The following is a 25,745-nucleotide window of genomic DNA, read 5'->3' as shown; positions in this document are numbered from 1 at the left end:
TTGAATAAGTTCTCTGGCTCTTACACCTCTCTCTTTTGGAAGGGAAGATTTCCTAACGCCTGTGATTTTGTTTTCAACAGAAAGGAGGACAGTCCAGAGCTCACCTCATTGCCCAGGAGCTGATGTCTTCAGAAAAAATGTGAGTACATCATTATCATCTGGCTGTTATTTTGTAAATGCAGTTACATGTTCCACCCCTGCTTCATTCAGCATTAGCTTGGTGGCAATTAATAATGTTCTGTCTTTTTCCACAGATACGTGGAGATGCTCCGGCTGTTACATACAGTAAGTAAATCATTTTAATTGTTGAAACCTAATTACCCTCTTACTTAGCTATAATTTAGGAGACAGAGAAAGCATTGAAAAGAGTGAGGTGAATTCTGCTTGGAGTGGCTTACAGCTGCGAAGCACTTGCTGAGGCATTGCAAAGAAATCTGTCATTTGATAAACTGCTCTTTCTGTAGGTGCCAGAAGTCTGGAGTTTCCATAGGAAAAGCCTCGGGGCAACAACGCTTGCCAACGGCTTGTTTGCAGAGGGTATTTTTTCCTTTAAAGAACAACATTGAATGTGTAGGAAAGAGAAGGAAAGCAATTCAGAGAAGGATTGAGATATTATGATTGAGATAGGAATGAAATTTCAACATTGAGAAAATGCAGGCTAAAATAACTGTGATATATAGTGATCTGGCTTGTAGAAGGTCTGTGTCAATTAGCGCTTGGTCCTGTTTGACTTTGCTCCCCCTAAGTCTTGCTTTTTGAGTGAAGGGAAAAACCAAACCTAGCTACCACAGCTAGACATGGCCTGATGTAAGGCTAGTGCAGTTACATGATAGTTAAGGTCATAGCTACCTCAAACAGATGCAGGTAGCAGAGAAAAGTCAGTATGGGCAGAACTTGAGTTTTGTTCCCTGCACTATAGAAATAAAGGACCAAAACACCTAAGGAATCATTCCTGGCTAATACAGGACTGGTCTGTATTATGAATCCTCCAGTGTTTTGTTTACACTAGTTATGTGTCCCATTCAATGGGGCTTCCACTGCTACACAAGAAACTATTCCACAGTCTCATTCATATTTGAGAGGCAAGAGGAGATGGCTACCAGAGCTGTCCATAGAGAAAAGCATACCCACTGAGGAATAAACCATTTGACAATATCAGATATAGCAGACATTTAGTTGTCTTGGCAGAGTTGGGGAATCATTCAACGGAGGGAGATGTCTCTCATGAACTACCAAATGATGAGATCAACAGTGCATTGCTGTCTCCTTATTGTATCTGTCTTGAATAAGTTGCCAAAGCTGAAATAGGTCATCCCAGGCTTGTACAGCAGAGTCAAAAGGAGAGCCACCTCCAGTGTGACCAACACTTTGCAGACAGTTGTTTTTTTAGAAGCTGGAGACTGATGGGCCTGCCAACTGGGAGCTGAACACTGCAAGAGGCTTAACTGTTTAGTGAGAGTTTCTCATGATATGGAGAAGTTGGTGAAAACTAATTTGGTTGCCTGTCCTGTGTGCATAGGGGTTCCCACCAGAACAAATTCCAGTTCAGGAAAATGTATGATTTGCAGAATTCCCTATATAAGCAAGGCCTCTGTGTTACTGCTGCTGGGCTTTGTGCTTTGGAGAGAAAGAGGAGGAAGGCCATCTCAAGAGAACCTCTTATTGGCTGAATGGGCAACTTAAGTTCACTTCAGCCGTAAGGCTTTGCATTGTAGACCTGGTACCAAGATGAGGGGTGGGAAACAAGGTGTACCTAAACCGACTCTCCCAGAAGAACTGAGAAAAGCAGCAGCTTGAACACAAGGGATATCAAGAGAAGAGTTCATCAGCTATGAGGGACAGGAGATGCTGTTGTTTTCAGAGCACCAGACAGCCTGGTCTGCACAAGGTTGGTGGAAGGAAGACAAAGAAGCCTTCCTCTCTGTGTTGCCATCACAAAGGGACAAGTCAGCCTCTGTCCTTTGGTCCTCTGCGTTGCTAGATTCCCTATACAAAGCAAAGCAACAGCAAAGCTGGGTCCAACATTGGGAAAAACATATCCCACACCCTGGAAAAGGGCGTAGCTGACACCTCTTCAGCCCATGGTCTCTAAGTATCTCCACACTGCCTTGGGAATGTACCTCTGGGACAATGGGCTCCCTAATACATTGGAAGAATTCCATATAAGGCTCCAAAACTGAATTTGATGCCGAGGGCTGTGTTGTTGTAAATGAATTATTTGGGTGTTATCACAACACGCTCCAGTAAAAATTATTTGGGAAGAACAGAAAAAGTCATTTTTGTCTCTCCTCTCTGTGCTGGTAATTGTGCCAGAGGACAAGGCTTTTGTTTTATGCCTACATTAAAAGGTTTGGGTTTAGAAATGGTCATGAGGATTACCAATGGTTAGCATTCCAGCTGGAAGGAATCCTAACCACTAGTAATCCATAATAAAAAGAACTCTCATAAAAATAACAGCTTTCACTGGTTAGGAGAAAACTCTGTTTCAACACTAATTTTATCTACTTCAGCGCCACAATGTTGGCTCAAAGGCATCAGGGAATGAAAACAAAGAAGGGTTTCCAGATCTGGCCCTGAAATTTAAACTACTTACTGTTCTCCTGTCAAGAAACTAGCATAGTTTCCACACAGCCAGTGTGTATTGCAGAAACTGCATAGCATTAACGGTAGGTTTGTTTGCCAATCTTGAAATTATGTTTTAAGATGTGAGGGAAATTGGCCGAGTTTTCATGATGATTAAAACATAAGACTTGGATCGGCTGGCTAATATCATTACAGCCGAGAAAGAATACCTGTGATAGCCATGTGAGGATGCTGGAAAAGTTTCTGAGTTCTCATTAAGCATTAATTTCATGTGGAGACGCTCATTTAGTTTCAATGTAAGTGTTGGGTTTGTACCTGAATGTTGCATGAAATGATCTTCAACCGGGAATTTATTTGTCTTTCTTGCCATCCATTCTTTCATGGAAAACTCCTGAAGGATTTATTGTATGCATTTCCCTTTGGGCTTTATTATAGCAATTTTTTTTTTTAATGTATAGCAACAGGGGAAGAATTTTACATTTAGATTTCAAATGCAAGGTGTGCCCAAGTCAAATCTTGGTGCCCAGACATTTTTAACAACTCCAGATGGGCTTCCAAACTTTAGGGTTCTCTTGTCCCCCTCACCATCTCCATTTCATTGGACCAATCCCAAGCCCACAAGTTTGATGTTAAACTTGCAGCTGTGACCAAAGTCAAGTGGTGAGACATTTCAGCTGTGTGTTTTAGTTAGTTAGCATTATTTCCTTTTAATATCATTGCACACAAAAGCCACATTAAAATACTACGAAGGTTGGAAAGTCAAACACCCAAGGGTTGGGAAAAGCCAGAATTAGTGCATCTACATCTCACCTACTTGGTCCCAGCTGCCCCCTGATCATAGTGTTCATCCCAGGCAGTAGCCACAGAAAAAAATGACTGTTTCTGTTCTTCCCAGGGTGAAGTTCCATCTCCTTAGCCATAGTTTGTGGCATTTGTTCACACTGGAAATGTGCCCCTCCATTATTCATAAAAATATCTACTCCTTTAAAGTCCAAAGACTGTAGGTGACTGTTGTCAGCAGAAGCTATTAGTTTGGGTTTAGCAATTACCTCTTGATTGGCTCTGTGGATTCATTTCATGGTTGTGAAGAGTTCATGGATAAGTGGATCCTTGAAAGAAACAGCACGAGAAAGAAGGGATCTAGGAGAACACCGGGAAGAGGCTTTTCTCTCACTTGTTGGTCATTAGTTCAAATCCTCCTCAGCTTAGTAGGGATTGAAAGTTCCTGTGAAACGAGTTTGGTGGTTTTATTTCTGTCCTCAATGCCTAGGAGCTTACTCACAAGCAAACATCCTCACATGTGGCATCTGCTGCTGCTATGTTTGTTGGAGATCGTATCAAGGTGGCACTCAAAATGACTAGACAGTGGGGATGCTCTGACTGCTGCTTGTTATACTGAACATGTTCACATTGGCATTACCTTATCCTCCCCCACTGTGATTTGGTTTTTATATCCACCTGCTGTCTCTTGTCGTGGATTAAGACTCTGAGATTTACTGTGCAGGATCGGTCTTTTTTGGTACCATTGGGTCTTCTCCCTTGACTGAGGCCTGCAGATGTAACCACCATGCAAAAATAAAATAATAATAATGGCTAAGGCAGAGTCTTCTTTGTGCATTTAAATATGATTGGGAATGGCTAAGCCTGCTGAAAACATTAGTCTGCTGTGTACCACAGGTTGGAGCAACATCACATTGCACAGCTGATGATGTTGCAGATAATCTAGCGTGCACAGACTCTCACAGCTACCACAAGACATGCAGGTACTCCCCAAGGAAAGAGGAATGGAAGGTGCCCCCAAGAAATCTCAACTGAGATATGCTATTCTTGCTTATTTTATTATCATCCACTCGCTCAGCAAAACATTTTGAAAGCACTATTTTTAAAGTCTGATCTTTTCTTTTTTTTAACAAACCTGCATCTGAGTAATAAAAACTAAGAACCAAGCCACACCCTGGCTAGTTTTTGGGGAGGAAGGGTTTTTTCTTAAGGCTGCAGCAGGAGCGTTTTCCATATCATTTCCAGCCTCAGCCGGGGCTGCGATTCATTCAGCATAACAGAATCTGTTTGGCCTTTCAGCAGTGACTTTAATAGATTGATTGATTGCCAAAATGATGACATTTCCAGACGCCCACTCTGCTATTGAACTGAAAGAGTAGAAACATTGTGTTAGCTCTGTATCAGTTGGCATGGTAGTCATGATAATGATCTGAAGGTTGAGTTGCTATTTGGCCTACTCCAAGGTAATGCGGTTCTCCAGAGCCTGTTCATTAGAGGGCTCACACCAGATTGAATAGGCCGGTACTCTGCTTCAAAGATGCCCTTAGACTCTTAGTAACTGGGCACTCTTTTCCAAAATTTGTATTTGCCTTCCTCACCACTTCCACAATGACTTAGATCTATTAACATATTTATTTAATCCAAGTTGTATTTGGCTTCTTTTTTTTCCCTTTTATATTCACTGCAGAAATCTTTTACAGCCAACTGTATCTCCTTCCCTAAATCTCTACTCCCCACTTGAAGGAGTAGGAGACTAATTTTTGTTTGGACTCTCTCCTTTGACCAGTTTGGTTTTACCCTACTAAGTACACGACTCCCACCAGCCAAGTTTGTGAAACATGGGGACTTTCAAGCAACCCCACTATTTCAAGTTATCAACCAGTAAGGGAAATTTCTGCCTTATATATCTTAAGGTGTGGCTAGATTGAGGGGTCAGCATTATTTTGGGGTTTTATTTCTTGTGACTTGGAGGGACTGGTTCTAAAAATTGAGTTCTGAGATGAGGAGAGGGAAGGGTCTAGACACGAAAAACAACCAACCAAACAACCCCCAAACCCCAAACCCAACTCATCAATTTCTGGACAAAAAAATGTCTGACCCTAAACCCTGAATGACCCAATGATAACTTAATCACTATTAAAACGGAAAAAGTTGGAAGAGATCATCTAGTGAGTGACTGGCTGAGGCATTTTTTTTTCTGCCACAGATTTTTGGAGACTGTTCCAAGTTCTGTTGAACCAATCAAGTGATTATTTTCCTAATGAAATGCTTTAGTGAATGGGGAACCCTGACTAAATGAAGAGCTAGTTTGCCCGCTATACTGTGTGAAACCCTTGACAAAAGCATAAAGAGGCAGAGTGTCAGGGAACAATAGTCCTCACTTTCATTAGGCTGAATGTTTTTTCCCCTTATTTATTTATTCATTGTTCTCCTCATGTGCAGTGGGAACATAATTCGGTATGGGCTGGAGAGCTTTTGCAGTGGGAAAGCTAAGCCAAAATGGCTGTCAGACCATTTTGTATATCCCTTTTTAAAAAAAAAAAATCACACTAGCACACTTGGCACCAGGACAGCTTCCTGGTAACGAGCCTCACTAATAGAGCATTCAAAACGTGCACACTTCAGCTTGCCAGTTCTTGAATTCATTGCAGCGTTTTGGATGAAAACGTGTGTGTGTGTGTGTGTGTGTGTGTGCATGCGCTGAGGTCAGGGTCCCTGACCTAGATTGTACCCAGCAATGGCAGGATAAGAGACTAATTGTGTCTGCTGCAATAGTTAGAATTTCCTGCCGTTCATCTGGCATTGTCTGCGCTGGGCTCAGTAATGAGACGTTTTGGAGGATCACTGCAGTGGAGTGCATGGGTCACTCATTCTGCCACCGTAGATGGGCTGCTTTTTAATTTAGAGGTGCCATTTTCCATTTCAAGACCAGGAGGGAAGTTGATGGGCATAATGAGGATGCCCCAAAGAGCCACCCGCAAGGCAAATGTGCCTCACAGCATAATGGGAGGAAGCCCAAGGCTGCTCTCAGTTTTAACATGAAGATCTGCTCAGAACACAATACAGATGCTCAGAATAACTGGAGCATTGCATCCTGTGACATGCTGGTCTCTGCTGGCCACACCGCCATGTTAGGTGGGAGGGTGGCAGTGGAAATCTGCTCCAGTTTAGGCTATTGTTATGATCAGTTTGTGTGCAGACTTTGTACAAACTTCATGCCCTCTAAATTACATTCCCCCTAGTTCTTTCCAAGGGCTGAAATGATTTCTCCCAATATTTGTCTTGTTTGTTAAAAGAATATCCTTTGGAGGCAAGGAAAACTATATATATAGGAACATGAGGCAATCTCATGAATATGCAGAGCTTTATCAACTGTAAAGCCTGTAAGTCTGAGAACAAGGCAGGAGTTTTGTTAGGATTGGGGAAAGCTCTCTGTGTATAGAAATGATTTCTGCAGCTGAAATTTTAGTTTCTCCACCTGGGAACAGAGTTGTGAAAAACAGCTGCAGTTTTCCATTCATGTATCCGGTCAGCTCATTCCCACCCCGCCCCCCTTTTTTCTGTTATGTTCCTTAAATTTCCCTTCTCTATTGGAAAGCTCACAGATCTCACCCAGAAACAGAATAGTCCCGGAGACTTATAGGAAAGCACTAGGCATAGTTGTATTGTGAACTAGTTCTTCAAGATCATTTTTAAACATCTCCCTTAAGCCTGGTCTGCATAACAGCATTTAGCCCCCAAGAGAGCTCATTTCACCGGAAAAACTGTGAGTGTCCCTACCCTCAATGCTCCCTGGTAGAGAGACATGGCCCCTTCTTTCTGCCAGCATAGCTATGTCACCAGTGCACCTGCAAGAGGGTGCCTGCTGCTATCCGGCAGCCGGCAGAAGGTGGTTGAAAGCATTCCTGCGCCTTCTGCTGGCTCCTGCCATCCCATTTGCCTTCCAGGCTGCAACCCATGCCCTGGTGGCCCAGCTGCTACAGTGGAGTTGCATGGGACCACCTGAAGGTGCTCCAGCCTAATGTCCAAGGTCCTATAGGTAGGAGAAAATGCACAGCTGCAGATTCTGCTGGGCTGCTCCAGACTGCACCTTTCCAACCCTGCACACTATTGTACAGGGAACACTTATGAAGCTTCTCCCACATCTAGCAAGACTGAAAAGGAATTGGAATAGTACATACTCTTCACCCATCTCTCTATCTACATAGTTAAACCTGCATTACCAAACCCCATTGTTATATTGTGGCTAATTCACCTTCCCCGTTTCTTTATTTCAGTGCTGTACTGTCTTTCTCTCTCTCTGTCTGCACCCAGTTGTGGCTGAGATGCAGGGATCATAACTGCCATTATGATGGAACAGCATCTCATACGTAATGAGCTCTACCAGAAGAATTAATAACACAATTATAATGATGATGTATTAAGTGATTGCTTAGCATTCCCTGCGTGATACTGGAAGTCGCAATGCAAAATTTCTTATTTGAAGCAGTGTCTTTAGTCCAGCATCTCTCTATCATCTTTTCTTCCCTTCAAACTCTCCAACTTTCTTTCTAATGTAACATAATCTATTCTATCTGTGCCTGAGACAAACAGGCAGGTATCCAGGATTCAAGCAGAATTGCTTTACCTTGCATTATTTTCCAATAGCAGTGAGAGCTTGAGATGGAACAAAACCCCACTAATATCTCAATGGAAAGAATTTATAAGCATCTCAAGTAGCTTTTCCTGCTGGCTTCATCCCTTGCCTGAGGTTGTTGCTTAGTGCAGTAGAGATAACAATTTTGTTCTATTTGACTGCAGTCACACAAGGTTAAATGCTATAGCCCAACAGGAGCTAAATAGTAGAAACCTGAGGGGGAAAAAAACCACCACAAAATGCTTGAGATGTAACTAGCTTGCATACTGGTCTTTGACACTAGTGGGGAATGCTGTATTTGATAGCTTGCATCCTGCACCAGAGCAAACTTAGCCCCGTGTCATAGGAATCTCCTCTCATCTAATGTAGTCTTGATGTGCAAATTTGTTAAATGAACAAAGCTTGGAGCATTTTTATAAGTGAATCTTTCATGATAATCTGTTAGACAAGATGCAGTCCAGGGGATCACAATGATATCAAAAGTCACAGCTCCTAAAACTACTACTCAAGTGAATTCCACGTTTCTCACATGTAGTGTGTCCTGGAATAAGACGTGTTCCTTGTTTTTGAAAGGAAGAATGAAGAAAAAATATATCTTCCTTGTAATAAGCAACTGACTAGTAGCAGCTGAGCATAGTCATTGCTCTGCTCTCTGTGGATCACATGAAGACTTTACTTTTGCTTTTGCTGGGAAGCAGCAGAACAGCTTGTATCATATGTCTCACATGTAATACATACTGCGATTTCCAGCAGCTGAGTTTTGGGAAAGAAAAAAAAAAAGTGTGTGTATTGTATGTGAAACAATATGGTAATTATTAGTGCTCTATTGTATATCTATAGCACCTTTTAATTATCTGTGTATATACGTACAAATAAACATGAGGAGTTGGATTGTTTCCTCTTCTTGAGTAGTTCATTATTCTATGAATACTCTCGAAAAAGTCAATGAGATTCTCGTGGAGTAACCTAAGTATAAGTAAAGGAGGTCCAAAGTATATGTAGCCTAAATTTTCAGTAGATATTAAGGCTCAGAGATTTTGTGCCTGCATTTCCTAGGAAAATATTTCCTGAGAATTGCCAATGCAAGCACCATTGAAAAAAGCCATCAATTCTTTTTGCTTTTCTGATAGCTTCTCTTTGTTTCATTTTCCTCTTCTATAAAAGCTAACTAATTTAGTTATTTTTAAGGCTTCTGTCAGGGTAGTATCAGAGTGATGCTGGACGTAATAATACTTTATTCACAGGAGTACTGAGAGATTCAGTTCATGAATAACATTGAAGTTCTCTGAGATACTGAGGTGGAAAGTGTTATATGTGTGCACCACAAGTGTATATGTATGTATGTGTGCACCCAAAATTAAGGCAAAAGATTTGCCTCAGGGAAGCAAATTTAACTGCCTGACTGCTGTAAGTGAAAGTGTACCACCTACCCAGCTTGTCATTTGCTTTTACATACATATGCAAGCAATAGGGCAGTTTTTACAACGTACATGCAAGTACAGTTGCCCATATAGCTGAAGACAAGATTGAGTTCTTGCTGGAAACAGCCATCAGGAGTGCAGCCTGGAATTGAGTGGCTTTAGTTCATGCCTCTTCTAAGGAAGTTTGACCCAGCAGGAAATTATCAGATTCAGTGGCTGGTACCTTATGTGGTTGGCTGTGTTTTTCAGATGATGAATTTGGAGACCTTCAGGTGCCATGATTGATTAGAGTTATTGAGACTGCAAAAGCACTTTACCTTTGATTAATGGCTTTCCAGGCACTCAGCACTTTCAGCAATGGCATAATTTTTTCTGAAACGGGTGTTTATAGCGATCACTATTACGCTTCATTTTTTGGTATTAATCATTAGGAGGCTGGCTCCCCCGACAATTACTATTAAATAATTACTCTGATAATTAATGATAATCACGTAGCTGGGAAGTTAATGATTAATTCAATTCACCGAGCTGAAGTGGGAAGGTGGTTATTTTTTTGTTCCTCTGTGGCATATAATGGACAGATATAGTTCTATAGATGGTTCTTTAGATTGGGTAACCAACCTCTAACATTATAATCAGTTACTTAAACAGATCTGAGATATGTAAATCACAGAGAGTATCCTTTTCCAGGCAAAATGGACAAGAAGAACCCTTAGAATTATTTCCCTTTTCCAACCTGGGTACTCACAGTGACTGAAAAACTTTTAAAGTTTAGCAGATTCATTCAATTAGCAGAACCCAGAAAGGCACTAAATTGGACCTGGAATGGGATGGAATAGCTGTGATAGAAGTATCAATGCTGTAGTCATATAGATAGGGCACAGATTTAATAATTAGATCTGGCCAGTTTTTTGAAGTTTTGATGAAAAAAAAAAAAAAAACACATGAGGAAACACCTACAAAGTTGATGGAGAATCCCTGAGCTGAATTTACTCAGTGCTGACCAAGCTTCTGACGGCTGTTTGGTGAGGTATGCAAAATGAGTTTTGTTCCTGTGACATGTGAACTGCTGTGTACGCTACAAGTGGCATTAATTGGCTGTTGCCACAGAGAAACCAAGGAATGAATAGACTGCAGAAGACGCGCTTCTCTCTTCCCCATAGAAGTCTACGTTAAGGGTGAAAGAAGTTTGCACCATCACTGAATATTGTGTATACCAGTTCTCCAGCAAGAATAGTTCAGATTTCCATAGTGTTAATCCCGTTCCTTTCATCAGCATTCAGATCACATCTATAATCTCTTCAGCTGTTTTGAAGGAATGCAGCACTCTAAATCCATGGTACTACACTGATTAACAGGAGTTAAAGATCTGGCCCATCAAGTTATTGGGTGTAACCTATGTTAAAACTGAGTGGGTCATCTTCAGAGTTTGTAGGCATTTATAAATAGAGATTACCAGGTTTTATGGAGGTTTTTCCTTTCACACTCATCTCTAATGCTTGTGTAAACTTTCCAGACCACTTGGATGGATACAAATGGAGCCAACAGGTTTTCAGGCGTTATCTCAGCAATTCTCATTAATACCAGGGGCACAGCCAAGCTGTGAAAGCAAAGGAGGAAAGGGAACGCAGACAGATACATAATTAAATAAATATTATGATGACTTTTCTTTTTTGGCCATAAAAGTTTGCAGTCCAAACTTTGACTTTTGGGGTGTGTGATTCCCAGGTAGTGAAAGAGTCTCAGCCTATCCAGTCCTGCTTCAGAACTGGAGAAAAGATGCATGACATCTTTTAATGAGATATACGACCCTAGCATTTTCTTTTTATTGAGCCCTTGCTTCCTTTCAGGGAGTATTTGGCCACACCACATACAGTGGGGCAGAAGGCCAGGAAACAGTCTATGAGTGGAAAAATCTTGCTACCATGTCTATTAACTCACTCAGCAGAATCACCTTCTCATGGATTGTTAAAACAGCTGCAGTTTTTTTTCCTGATGAATGGGCTTAATGGGCAAGCACAGAATGTTTTTAATGTGTCTTTTTAAAAGATCTCCGAAATGTTGTTTTTAATAATAACTCACTGTTTGCACAGTAGCGTGTGAAAAAAAGATACACACAGCATGGATTTGCTCACGCCATTAGGATATTGTATGTGTCTGCCTCAGACTGAAGAGCAAAACGCAGCTTGTTTGAATGTACTGAAATGGTGTATACTGACAACTTTTGATCATTTGGTTAAAGCAGCGGGCTGGTAGAAAGCAGACCTGGTTTCCATCACGAGCACTACCACGATTTGCTGTATAATCTCATGTGCTGCATTATACCAGTGAGGTTCCAGTTAACTGATGAATCGTCTTGTCTTTACAGTTCCACTGAAGCCTTCACTGAAATTATATACTCATACTTTCAACAGCTCTTCCTGTTCATTCTGTGTATCGCTGTCAGGATGCAATGAAATAGAGCCTTTATATTAGGTGGTGGGTTCTCCACAATTTTAAAATAAGTTAGGATGTTATTCTAAAAGATGTGCTGTAGTTCAATTAGGAATTAATTCAGGTCCTATGGCCTGTATTAATACTGTAGATTAATGCAGTGACCACAGTTGCCCCTCTGGCTTTATAATCCATGAATCTAGGTACCACTAAATACCACTTTTAAAGAAAACGTTTGAAAACTGATAGAGTTTTGGCTGACTTATTACAGAAATGGTAGAAGATCTGTGGGCAACACAACATTACTACACTACATTGCAACATCACTACATAAGAATTAAACGTTGATGTCAGGACCAGGACCAGTCAAACAGCATGGCTGTGTTGGGAAGAGCGCTCTAGTAGAGCCTTGTGAAGAAACTCCCAGTATTGAGGTCCCTGCTCTTTTCATGCATTCCCATCAGTACTGACCAGGTATGCACAGTGAGGGACTTTAAGTCTTCACACCATTTGTCTTCCTGTTTTGTACCTTTTCAGTGCACCAAATGCCCTTTCATCATATTCCTGGAAGATATGCCTTTTTGAATAGAAGGATAGTTCAGTTCCAATGGCTCATTTGATCTGTGGCATCTCTTAGATTACAACCAAGGTTCCCAATGGGGACCATCATAGCTTTTGTGATATGGATGCTTTTTAAAAGTCACCACTAAGGGGGTTGTAGCATGGTGTGCAAATAGCCACATTGCAAAGCCAGCTGACGTACTCTGATTGTCAACACTGCTGAAAGACTCAGCGGATGGGTACAGTGAACTGTGGAGATTGAACTTTATCCTGTCCCTAGAAGTGATTGATGTGGGTCAAGTTTGATACACATTTATGGGGAAGAGTGCAAGAAGGAAGATCTAATTGTGTCTGAATTGAACCTGTTCTGTGAAGACAGGGTTTCTATCACCAGGCCTGCTGGTCTGATGCTTCACTACTCTTGTCCCGGCTCTCCCAGCAGGATTCCTAGGGATGCTAGGTGCATATTTAAACCAGTAAACAATCCCCTTCCTGACAGCATCTGGTTTGCTAGTGTGTCTTTGAGACTTCCACAGTACAATATTTCTGCAAACAAAAGCAACACTGGAGTTGGGGCAGGAGGAGAGGTTTATGGGCAGCGACCCATAATTAAAGAAGCACAATTAAAGAAAGATCTCCTGTGGTCAAACAGTTTTTTTCCAGGGTCTGTCTATGTGACTCACCAGGCTGTATCCCCATGCTGGCTTCACATGCATGCAAGGGGCTAGTTAGCTGTGACAACAGCTAATGCAGCGCCCCCCTCACTTTATAGCCTCACACACACACACAAAAGCAAAGGAAGGTCAGATAAGGACAGATAATCTCTTTATGAAACAGGAAGCTCTGTAACCTCCCCACCTGCAGCTGCTACTCTGTGAGGAGTCATCAAGAACTTTCAGACCCCACAGTAAACAGGGGTCTTTCAAGCTGGCTTTTCAATTATTTTTTTCCATCTCTCTCTCTCTCCCTCTCTCTCTCTGTCTCTCTCTCTCTCTCTCTCTTTCTGTGCAATAAAAACTCCAGACACTTCCTTGTTTATTGGGATGCAAAGGAAGGATTGGAAAAGGCTCCGAATGACTATAAGTGATTCCGTATGGCTGTCCAGCTCCTGCACTCATCCCCAGCTGGAATGTGCTGCCGGTTTCTCCATTGCTCATTTATTTTCACAGAAAATGTGCAATCCAGCTATTTTGCCTTTCAAGACCAGATTGGCAAAAGCAGGAAATTCTACCGCAAGAGCCCTGCCTGGTCCAGACCAAGGAAGACCCAGCTGCCTGGCTCAGACTTATCTCTGAATATATCCATTTTAGGGAAATCAAGAACACAAGTTGGATCTATAAACAGTTCCTCAGGATACTCTTAGGCTATTCAGAAATACTAGGCTGGTATTTCTAGACTAGGCACTCTCTCGATAATATCAGGAGTGATACTAAAGAATGATGTGCTGGAGTATTGTTTTGCAGTCATACCTCTTGTCTGGCCATTTAGAATTTTCTCAGACTTTGAACTCCTTCAGGTTATAGTTTCCTACCTACCAACAGGAGTACAGAGGATCTGGAAGTGATAAATCAAGGTAGCTTTGTTTTCTAGTCAACCCTGAGTGGAAAAAAAATGCTATTTATTCGTTATTGTCCTTATATCCATTGAATTTAGTAGATGAATTTGATGCAACAAGGCCATCATATATGTAATACTTTGCCTAACAGACTACTCACAGAATCACTTCCCTTTCCTGAAAAGGCAACGGGAGTGAGCACGATTAAGCAACACAACACTACACTAGACAGAAGAAGCATGTGTTTGAGACTTCGAAGTGGTGCCTGTAGAGTAGAACTGGAGTAAAGAAAAACAGGAGGAAAACCACTAGAGCCTTTTAATGGTCTTATGAGAAAATTAGACACTCCATACACCCTTACCCCAAATTCAACCCTCGTGTAATTGTACAGACTCCAATATCATTACAGCAGTGATACTCTTGGACCATTGTATTTATTTTGATTTCTACAACTTGGCTGCCAGAATTTCATAAAGCAAACACCATTTAGGTGGTTTAACCTGTGGCTTTAGTAGTTTGGGTAATTCATCTCCTGTCTTGCGTCTCATAGACACTCTCAAAAGATGCACTCCCTGGCTACCCCCAATGCATTACCCCGACATATTTACAGTTAGAGTCTTTGGGAAAGCAAAAGAAATGAGCAGAGGTCAACAAGCATCCATATCAAAGGACGAGAAGAAACATTAGGGAATTTGATTTATAATCCCAATTACTCTGTCCAGCTTGGCAGTTCTCCCTGAAAACTCTGTGGTAAAACGTTTCCGAGTGATCATGCGTTCGGAGTCCACTTAAATCAGGGGTGGGCAAAATACAGCCTGCAGGCCGGATCCAGCCCACCAAGGGATTCTGTCTGGCCCGTGATAGGTCCTTCAGTCCTGCCTGGTCCAGGCGTGGGGGGCAGCCTGAACTGTGGCATGTGCACCCGGTCCTGCTGCTCCCAAGCGTGCAGAGGCAGTGCAGCAGCCAAATGCAGTGCCTTGGTCTGCCCAACTGCTGCCGCCAGTCTCTGCTGCTGCTGCCAGACCTGGCCCCACTGCCCAGTAACCTCAGCTCATTCACCCCGCGCCAACCATCCGGGGCATCAGACAGAGCAGGCAGGCAGTAGGGTCTCCTTGGGAACCAGCTCAGGACTCCGGTAGGCAGGGTGCACTCAGCTGGGTGGATGAGATGGGGCCACGGGCAAGCAGAGAGCAGTGTTCAGGAGTGAGATGGGCAGCTGGGGCTGGGGCTGAGATGGCAAGGCGATGACAGTGGAGGGCCAGGGGGCAGCCATGTCCCTACCCATGAAACCAGCAGTGGGTGCAGGGTGAACGGACCCATGGTCAGATAGGATCAATCGCCCCCATCTTTCCCCATCCTGCCTCTCGTGCTGCACCAGGCTGGGTCAGCACTCCCCATCCCTTACATGCAACAGCTCACTGAAACTCCTTAAGCGGCCCTCCAGCCCAAATAATTGCCCACCCCCAACTTAAATTCTGGTTCCCATATGTCATGTGAGTTGCATTTTCATTGTATTTCCATCAGTGTAACATATGGACTTCGCTGCTTTTCATGAAAAATAAGAGAGACCAATCTCACTGATTTCTTTCATCTAATTTATTCTGTTATCTTTTTTGTGTCATGATGGCATTTCAGGTATGTACACATTTTGTAGCCTGATGCTGGTAGCGATTACCATTAAGTCAAGGCTAATTATGATGAGTGATATGTCATAATGAGACCATAGGGACAGGTACTAAGGCTATTTATTGTATTGTGCTTTCTTTATTTTCTAAATAGACTCTGAGTGTCTGGAGTTTAAAAGGTGGCTCTAACTGATCCTATACCATGAGTTGCAAGAATAAGTTTGCTAGCCCTAGTCTTTGACTATCTTCCCATCTGAGACCTGCTGTAAATTCCTCCAATAGTATCAGTTGGATGGGTAATTTTTCACTTAGTCCTAAACTGCTGGATAATTTGCTGCACACTGTTAAATATCTGCATATTCCACACTGGAGGTGCCTGCTTTTCACTACTGGGGAAAATTATTCCTGTGGGCATATAATTAATAAAACATATTGGGGTGAAAGGCACTTTCCAAATATATTGTAATACATCTCAGTTGCATTGAAATCTGTATTGGAAATGCCTGTTTTTGAAGCTGAATTTATATTACCTCCCTCTCACTCTTCCTTCTATAAGTAAGGAACTGGATTCAGTTATATCAGTTCTAGCTATTTTATCTGAACTCCCAATATATTTGAGGCTTTCCATAAAGGCCCAGCAGCTGGACTCATGGGGTGATGTGAAAAATCAGGGCTTTCATGTTTCTTTTTAACTTTAAGTCTGGGAAATGCATGAAAATGTAACCCAAGTGCTCTCAAAAAGCTCATAAACCAGAAAGTAAATGCAAAGAAGCTCAAATTATTATTTTATTTTATTTTATTAGGCTTTTTTAGAAGACAGCTAAACATTTTTAGTATTCTGGGGTTGGCAGTTCTGTACCCTTTAACCTGAAGGTAACAGTAACTGTGAAACAAGTGGATGGAAGAAAATGCATCCTGTGCTCTACTCCCCTTTCCATCATGACATCCATATTTGTGGAGCATCCTGTGCTCCCTAGAAGGTTTCTTGGCTATTTATAAATGAATTTTTGGAATTTCAAGATTGATTATAAAAACTGAAGCACCCAGAAGAAGAAATGATACTCTCTTGCCTCAGATTCTGTATGTCTCTTCACAGGATTTCTATGAGGCAGTCTTGAAAGTGCTTGGGGATGAGGATGAAAGTGAGGAGAAGGAAGCAAAGCTGAAGCAAGGCTTGAGTGAGCTCCCTGAAATCTATACACTGCACCAGGAGATCCTGGGGGAGCTAGAAGAGAGAGTCCTTAACTGGTAAGTGACTGCCTGGCTTGATGGCTTCAGCTCATCCTCAGAAGTTTGAAAATACTTTGCTTCTCCTTGTCTGTGCAGTACTTTCAGGAAGGTTAGGAGTCCATCAAAAGAAGATGCCTACCCAAACTGAACTTGTATGCTTAAGGTACACCACTTTCTATAGCCAGCATCACATCCAGTAGTCTTTGACTCCCCAGCCCATGTGATCAGGTACTCATTTACAGTTGGAAGCAGCCTTTGCCGTAAACCCAAGGCAGGGCTTGAACTCATACCACCAGACATATAGCAAGATGCCTTAACTACTCAGCCACCACATTCCTAAAAGGAGAACAAGCTAAGCATCTTTAACAAGTATGCTGTATAAGGAGAGCTAAACTTGCAATGGTATAGTAGGTTTGGGAAAAATATTTTTTTCTCATGTCTGAAATGTTCACATGCTTGTATTTGGTGTGGGGGATACAAAAGCAGTATCTCAGTGGTTCCAAGCAGCTGTACAGTAACAAACCATTGTGTACATCCGAGAACTTCCAAGCAACCTCCTTAATCAATGTGTGTAACTCCTGGCTCACGTGCACTGTCATTTCCGATCTGTTTGTATAGTGCCTAGCACCTTGGGACTCAAAGTGATCAAGGTCTCTAAATGATTGTCAAAAAGCAGAAGAGTATGGGTGAAAAGTGAGCCACAGACTCAGACACCACACAGGTGGAAAAGGGGGGAGGGACAGAATCCTCCAAAACACTCAAAAAAAGAAAAGAAAGAAAGCTTTTTCCCCAGTTTTAGATGCCATGAAAACTGAATTAACTTAAGATACAGAGATTCCCAGAACAGCTTTCTAACAATATAGTTTTCAGCTAAAGGGAAAGGGAGCCCCCGACACAATGAGGACAAGACTTTGCCTTGGCTGGATTTCCAAGCTTAAAACAGAAGCTTCCAAGGCTGCTAATGACCTCTGCCTGAACTGGAGCTTCCCTAAATGGACTAAATCTGTCCACAATAGAGCCAAGCTCTACCTAGGTCTTCAGAGATAGAGTATGTTTTCTAAGCTGGTCAGGCCTCTTCCAACCTCAAACTGGGGTCTCACATAACTGGGACAACCCTCTGCCTAATCCATGCTAACACCCCAACCCCAATCTGTGTCCCAGAGAGCCAGAGCAGACCTCTACCTAGCCCCAGATCCCAGGCTATTCTGACCTGTTCAAAGCTGGGGCAAGTTATATAGCTCCCTAGCCCCACCCCCACTACATTCCAGCCAATCAGGGGTCGTTTTCATTTATGGCTCACTTTACTTCAGCTTTTCACAACAGGATGCCTACCATAGTTATCCTGCATACACAGCACTGCAGCCCTGATCAGCCTTACAATTACAAATCAGAGCACATAATGAACAAAGGAATTGTGTGTTGGTTTTCATTTGCCAAAGGATCATTAGAAATGACAGTGAATTGTAAAAGCTATTTTGGAAGTGAAGATGCAAGATAACAAATCACAAGCTGCCCGTTCCCAGTCTTTCTAGCTTCCAGTGATGCTACTGGGGTACAAAATGCATGGTCAGTGAAAATGGGCGCTGACTTTAGCTCCGAGTACTAAACAAGCCCCACAGCCCCATAGCCAACTCCAGCTCTAGCTGTTACTCCCCGGGCTATATTCTCACTGCTGTATTCTCTAACCATCCTGAAACTCCCAAGGCAACTCTCTTGGCCCATTCCCACAATCTCTTGCCTGGACATCTCTATGGACATTACTCAGAGGCAATTCTGTTTTCTGCAGTGTGCAGCAGTGTCTCTGCAGCCTTTGGCGTGGACTGGCTCACTTCCTGCTAGGGATTTCTCTTTGGTAATAGTTAAATGCTGCACTATTGGGTGCTGAGTAGACAGGAGTGGAATGGCAGTGCTGAGATGGCAGGGGTCAGGGTGGGAAAGGAACTGTACACAAAAGGGATATGAGGATGTAGCTTGTCTCCTGCTAATGCCAGAACCCAGAACAAAGGTCCTCATTCCCCCTGGAAGAAGTGGAAAATTTGCTTAGAGAAATGTGAGCTCTCTCTCCCAAGGAAGACATTCTGCCAAAATGAAGGTTTTTCTGCAATAGGTACACTTACAGTGAAGGGACAAGCATCAGAGAAGGGCCATTCTTCAGCGGCTCAAGTTGATGGCCAGCACTTCAGTGCGGTTCCTCATTTCCTGCCAGTTAAACCCAAGCTGTAGCTGAGAGCTTGCAATGTCATTCCCCATTAGGGGACTGATGAACAGAATTTGTGTAACCAGTGGGGCTTTTTTGTTATTTATTTCTTGTTCTTCTCTTTATGCGGCTTCAGGGAGGAACACCAGAAAGTGGCTGACATTTTTCTCTCCAGAGAATCAAGGTTCAATCACCACACAGCATACATCATGCAGTTTGATCGGAATTTGGCTTTGCTGGATGAAACCTGCCTTAAATCTTCCCAGCTGGCTACTGTCATCCAGGAGTTTGAGGTAAGGCCTCTTTTGGTCCTTTCTTCACATTAATTTATGGTGGCACCGCATTGGGTTCTCAAAGATATTCCTGTCTGCAACCACCAGCATCCAGGTCGGGTATAGGGGAAGAATCTAAGTGATAGGTCTTAAAACACACTCTGGAGTTGTACCTAGAGGGACATATCTGTGTGTGTATATGGGCATACACATATGAGTACATTTCCAGGAGTGCATATGTACGCCAGTACATTTGTACGCATACACAACCACAGGTGTGTATAAGTGTGTGTTCGCTCATGCATGCGTTTGTCCGTACAGACATGAGTATCTTTGACTCCCATGTATAGTTTCATAGTTTCATAGTTGATAGGGTTGGAAGGGACCTGAGCAGATCATCAAGTCTGATCCCCTGCCGTGGGCAGGAAAGGATGCTGGGGTCAAATGACCTCGGCAAGGTGTCTATCTAGCCTCCTTTTGAAGACCCCCAGAGTAGGAGCGAGCACCACTTCCCTTGGAAGCTGGTTCCAGATCCTAGCCGCCCTGACTGTGAAGTAGTGCCTCCTGATATCTAGCTTGAATCTACCCTCTGTCAACTTATGGCCGTTATGCCTTGTTACTCCCAGTAGTGTTTGGGGGAACAGGGACTCTCCCATTGCTTGATGGTCCCCCTTGGCCAGTTTACAGATGGCCACCCAATCCCCTCTCAGCCTTCTCTTGTGGAGGCTGAACAGGTTCAGGTCCCGTAGCCTCTCCTCATAGGGCCTGCCCTGCTGCCCCCTGATCATGTGGGTGGCCCTCCTCTGGACCCTCTCAATGCTGTCCACATCTCTCCTGAAGTGCAGCGCCCAGAACTGGATGCAGTACTCCAACTGCGGCCTGACCGGTGTCACATAGAGGGGGAGGATCACCTCCTTGGACCTGCTCGTGATGCATCTGTGGATGCATGACAAAGTGTGGTTAGCCTTCCTGACTGCGTCCCCACATTGGCGGCCCATGTTCATCTTGGAATCTATAATGACTCCAAGATCCATTTCTGCCTCTGCACTGATGAGAAGGGAGTTCCCCAGCCTGTAGGCATGCTGCTGGTTCTTTCTCCCTAGGTGCAGTATCCTGCACTTGTCAGTATTGAATCCCATCTTATTCTCATCTGCCCACCCCGGTAACCTGTCCAGATCCAATTGCAGCCTGTCCCTCCCTTCTAGCATGCCCACTTCTCCCCACATCTTAGTGTCATCTGCAAATTTGAACAAGGTGCTTTTTCACCCCCTCGTCCAAGTTGCTGATGAAGATGTTGAACAGTGCGGGCCCGAGGACCCAGGCCCAGGGGACCCCACTGCCCGCATCCCTCCAAGTTGAAAATGACCCGTCCACCACCACTCCGTGGGTGCAGCCCTCCAGCCAATTGGTGACTCATCTGATTGTGTAGGCATCAACACCACAATCTCCTAATTTTTTAACGAGAATGGGGTGAGAGACAGCATCGAAGGCCTTCCTAAAGTCCAGAAAGACTACATCCACCACGACACCTGCGTCCAAGGATTTTGTGACCTGGTCGTAGAAGGCCACCAGGTTGGTCTGATAGGACCTGCCTCTAATGAACCCATGTTGGTTGCCCCTAAGCATACACTCCCCTGCTTGCCCCTCGCAGATGTGCACCTGGATAATTTTCTCAAAGAGCTTCCCCAGGACCGAGGTAAGACTAACAGGCCTATAATTTCCTGGGTCTTCCTTCCTCCCTTTTTTGAAAATGGGAACCACATTGGCCCTATTCCAGTCCTCTGGCACAATGCCAGAGCACCATGAGTGCTCGTAAAGCTGTGCCAGGGGTCCTGCAATGGCCTCTGCTAATTCCCTCAGCACTCTGGGGTGGAGATCATCAGGACCTGCTGATCTGAACACGTCCAGTCCCTCCAGAAGTTCCCTGACTAGGTCCTCACTGACCTTGGGCCTGGCTGTGCTTCCCCTGGGATCATCGGGGATCCCAGTGGGGAGGATGACCTGGTCCCTGCTCAGAAAAATGGAGGCAAATAAATTGTTAAATAGGTTAGCTTTGTCATCTGGTGAGACCACTGGATTTCCAAGCATGTCCTGCAGAGGCCCCACATTACCCAGAACCTTCTTTTTATCCCCTATGTATTTAAAAAGTGATTTCTTGTTGTCCTTGATCCAGGTTGCTAGTCTCAGTTCCAGCTTCACCTTAGCCTTTCTAACAGCCCCCCTACAATCCTGAGCAACAGAGGTATAGTCCTCCCTGGTGATGGCCCCTCCCTTCCACTGGGTGTACGCCTCCTTTTAGCTTTGAGACATTCCTGGATGCTTTTGGTGAGCCATGGGGGCTTTTGAGCACTCTTGCCCCCTGTGATCCGTGTAGGGATTGCCACCCTTTGGACTTGGAGGATCGTCTCCTTCAGGAATGACCACTGTTCCTGGACTCCCAACTCCCCACCCCTCCGGGACCTCAGAGCCTCCCCAACTATTCTCCTTACCTCATTGAAATCTGCCCTTCTGAAGTCCAGGGCTGCTGTCTTGCTGTAGGCCTTTGCCACCCTGTGCTAGATAGTGAATTCCAGCAGGCAATGATCACTGTTGCCCAGGTGGTCGAGCACCTGCAGTCCTCTCACCAGGTCATCATTTGTGGCCAGGACCAGGCCTAACAAGGCATTTCCCCTGGTGGGACTGTGCACCTCCTGTGTTAGATGGAGGTCCTATAACACGGCTAGGAACCTACGTGAGCAGTCAGACCTGGCTGACTGCTCTTCCCAGCAAATGTCTGGATAGTTTAGGTCACCCACGATGACCACATCCTTTGACTTTACTGCCTCTGCGAACTGACCTGAGAACTCCCAGTCCAGCTCTTCTCCCTGGTTGGGTGGTCTGTAGTAGACCCCCACCATTAAGTCCCTTTCCCCCAGGCCCCCTTGTATTCTGACCCAGAGCACTTCAGTCTGCCCCTCCTCTGACCCAGTGCTGTTTGTTGAGGATGTGAATTGTTCTTTGACGTAGAGCGCCACACCTCCACCTTTCCTCCCTGTTCTATCCCTCCAGTACAGCCTATAGCCCCTGATGTTCACCACCCAGTCGTGTGTTAGATCCTACCACATTTCTGTGAACCCCACTATGTCTGGGTTTGTGTTAGCTAGCAGGAGGGCAAGTTCTTCCTGCTTGTTTTCCATACTACAAGAATTAATGTATAGGCATTTAAGGCCTCCTGAAGGTGTATGCACCACCCCCTAATCCCAGGACTATCCGGGCCCTTGTCATCTACCTGGGTATTTCTTGTGCTCGTCATCAGTCTTGGCTGGGCTGTTCTTGTGGGCAATGCTTTGTTTGGTGTTCCATGGCTCCCTCCGACCTCGTCCTCCCCTTCCCCCAACGAGCCTAGTTTAAAGCCCGCTGGAAGAGATTAGCCAACTTGAAAGAGAACACACGCTTACCTTTGGGGGAGAGGGGAAGCCCAACCCACCCGAGCATGCAGGTTTATATTGGAGTGATCATTCTAATCCTCCATTTTCTCCCTTTATTAATTAACAAAGCCCTTTGAATATGGAGATATGGTAATTCCCCCCATTATAATCTCTTCCCTTTGTTTCTGTCTGTCTGTCTCTCCATCTCTCTCTTCCTTTCCCACCACATTCTCTTTTCTTTCCATTAACACTGCGTTCGTAACGTTTTGAAAAACCTCTTACAGTTCCTTCTTCTGCTTCCACCCACTCTGCGTCTCCTACTATTCTTTTGGAGACCATGTGCTAACAGGGAGCATAGTGACAAGGAAGCAATAGGGGCAAAAAAGCCTTCACAGAAGGCACTTTGGGAATCAGTTATTTTAGGTTCTACTTCCAGCTCTCTCACCAATGTACTGTGGGGTTATGGGCAAATCCTCTACCCATTCATAGAAAACAGGTGTGTTTTTCAGTTGTATTAGCTCATTGAGTTTAACATGATTGAAAAACCCTATTTAACTGTGAAGCTGAACCCATGACAATTGACAACTGTTAAAAGTAGCTCCAACATGACAAGCTTATGTGGCTTCACCTGTGCCTTGATGGAGCTTTCAGTTTTGTTAAGCTAAACGGATTGATCCAACATGATGGCAAGCCACGCCCTTCTTTGCTCATCAATACAGGGCCACTGTATTTCATTTTCTCCCTTTTAAAAGAGGAATAACAATGTTTACTTGGCTGACAGGGAGGCTGTGAGGATAAATGAGTTACTGTACTTTAAAGGTTATTTAGAATGTCAGCTCCATGGGGTATGGATCATGTTTTTCTGTGCAAGATGTCTGAAATATTAATAGTAATAATAATTCATTTCAAGAGCATTTGCTAACAGGTACCTCATGGCAACTGCTGTTATCTCCTGTCATAAGAATAGGGAAAGTTTGGCATTTCACACTCCACTGTGCAGACCCTTGGCAGATGCATCTTTTCCATGACCACCACCATGCTCCCCATCACTTTCAACCAATCCTCACTATTATGTGGGGGTCAAACCCTGTTTCCAGTGAAGCCAAGTGGGGCTGCTCTTATGAATAAGGAAGACAAATTTGATCCACACATTGAATAGCAACCTCCATAGTACAGTATATGTATTGCCAGCAGTCATGTATAAAAGGACCTTTGTTATCCCATTCCAAGAAGCGTGAACATCTCAATTTGACTGTCCTTCCATGTCATCACTCCAGAGTGTGGGGTCCCCTGCCCCCTCCAGAGAGGCTTCTAAACCAAACAACACCAGGAGTTATTCAACATCTACCTGGATTGGGCTCTTACTCTTATCTACAGTGCCTAGAGCATAAACCCATTCCATTTTTCTTGTCAAATTACCTTTGGTGTTTTTCAAATGAACTGCACTCTTCTTTCCTATCTCCTTCCATTCTCCTGGAGGCAGGGTCAGACCCATCTCAGATAAGCAACCGAGAGCATAGTATAAAGAAATAAAGGCTCTGGCATTCACACTTTTCTTTAGTGTGTTGCTTTGCAGTTCAGCTACAATCAGATGTAATGGGATTTTGATTTGAGTCATAAATCCAAGCTCAGGAGCCCACTGTGTTTTTACTTTCCCTGGGCTCCTACTCACAAACAACTGTGTAACAAGAGGAGTAAATAAACATAAAATTAATTGTGCATTTAAGAAAAGAAAGGGAAAAAGGGATTTCCCCCCCCCCCTCAGTTTTGAAGCTGGTGCAGCTGTTGGCGGTTTTCAGAGCTTTAGAGTCCAGAAACCTTCTTTGCAAAAAACCCCCAAACAGGCCTGTACCTAGGTAATGGGGTCTGAGAGTGCAATTACATCTGATTTCTTTACCTCCAGTCACGGCAGCCCGGATTATCCCCACCCATGGAATGGTCCGTTGGTGCCAGATGGTTTTTATGAATATTTGGGTTTGGCTTATATTTGAATCCGACCAGTATTCCTTGGTCAAAAGCAAAGTGACATCTATTTCTCAGTTCTGCATATCTCCTCAGCTCTCTCTGTCTGTATTTTCCCAGAGCATTCATGGTTCTTTTCAGAGTTTCCATTGTTTCAGTGAATGACGTGCCCCCTCCACCCCTCTCCACATGCACACGTGCTGATGAATGGAAGGATTCTTAAAGTAGAAGTAAAACTCACATGTTAAAAGGTGCAGTGGCTGGCTAGCAAGCAACCTATGTGCTGAACCTTCCCCATGTCCCCCCTTGCTTAACAGAAGGATTGATTCTTCATCATTTCTCATCTGTACAGTTCCACATAGCTAGAACTTACCAGTGTGGAGTGACAGTGTCATCGTATGGCCCAGGCACAGCACTATGTGGCAGGAAGCCAGATGTCTACTGCTGTTCCTCCCACTGGCTCAACTTGTAGCCTTGGGCATGGGCTGTATTAACATGGCTATGTATCTCATTCTGATGACAATATTTAACCCATCATAGGGGTATTGCAAGGCTTAATAATTGACTGTATAGATGATATTTTGGACATTTAGAACATGAAAAATGTCATGTCCAAAGCTAAATATAGTAATAACCTGAGATGTCTGAGAATGGACTCTCTTCTGTACAACTTCCATGATTAGTTTATATTCCTATTAGTGTTGCTTTCTCCCTCTTCCCTATATCTCTTTACAAGCCATTGGATTATTACTACAGATATACAACCTTATGCAAAGAAACCTAAAGCCATACAAAGCAGCTAGATTTGAATTCAGACAGGGAAGGGATAACAGCCAAGTTTTGCCCCATTTCTCTCAGGTGCTGCAACCCCAAATTTCTTGATGCTTCCAGATGGGCAGGATTTTTCTAGACTGCATTGTAGTTTCATTTTGGCTTTGCAACAAAAAACAACACTGGGTGCATCTACACGTTGCTGTATGGTGACATTGCTACAGCACCATGCTTTAGTATTTTCTTTTGGAAGTACTAAAGCATGGTGCAGCATGGGTGGTTACAGCACTGTACACATGGTGCACAGGTAAA

The 25,745-nt window shown here is 43.7% G+C and overlaps 1 protein-coding gene across 3 annotated transcripts in view; it reads left to right on the top strand.

The window, feature by feature from the left end:
- FGD5 (FYVE, RhoGEF and PH domain containing 5) overlaps positions 1-25,745 on the top strand; it is a 148,827-nt gene that overhangs the window by 77,639 nt on the left and 45,443 nt on the right. For all 3 annotated transcript variants that reach the window (XM_019499688.2, XM_059716015.1, XM_014605559.3), the window contains exons 4-7: positions 81-139; positions 255-285; positions 16,691-16,842; positions 19,158-19,314. In XM_019499688.2, coding sequence (XP_019355233.2) covers positions 81-139; positions 255-285; positions 16,691-16,842; positions 19,158-19,314 — 399 coding nt within the window. The remainder of the gene's footprint in view (positions 1-80; positions 140-254; positions 286-16,690; positions 16,843-19,157; positions 19,315-25,745) is intronic.

This window comes from Alligator mississippiensis, chromosome 12 (assembly GCF_030867095.1).
Source record: "Alligator mississippiensis isolate rAllMis1 chromosome 12, rAllMis1, whole genome shotgun sequence".
NCBI lineage: Eukaryota > Metazoa > Chordata > Crocodylia > Alligatoridae > Alligator > Alligator mississippiensis.
This window is presented reverse-complemented; position numbering and strand designations above follow the sequence as displayed.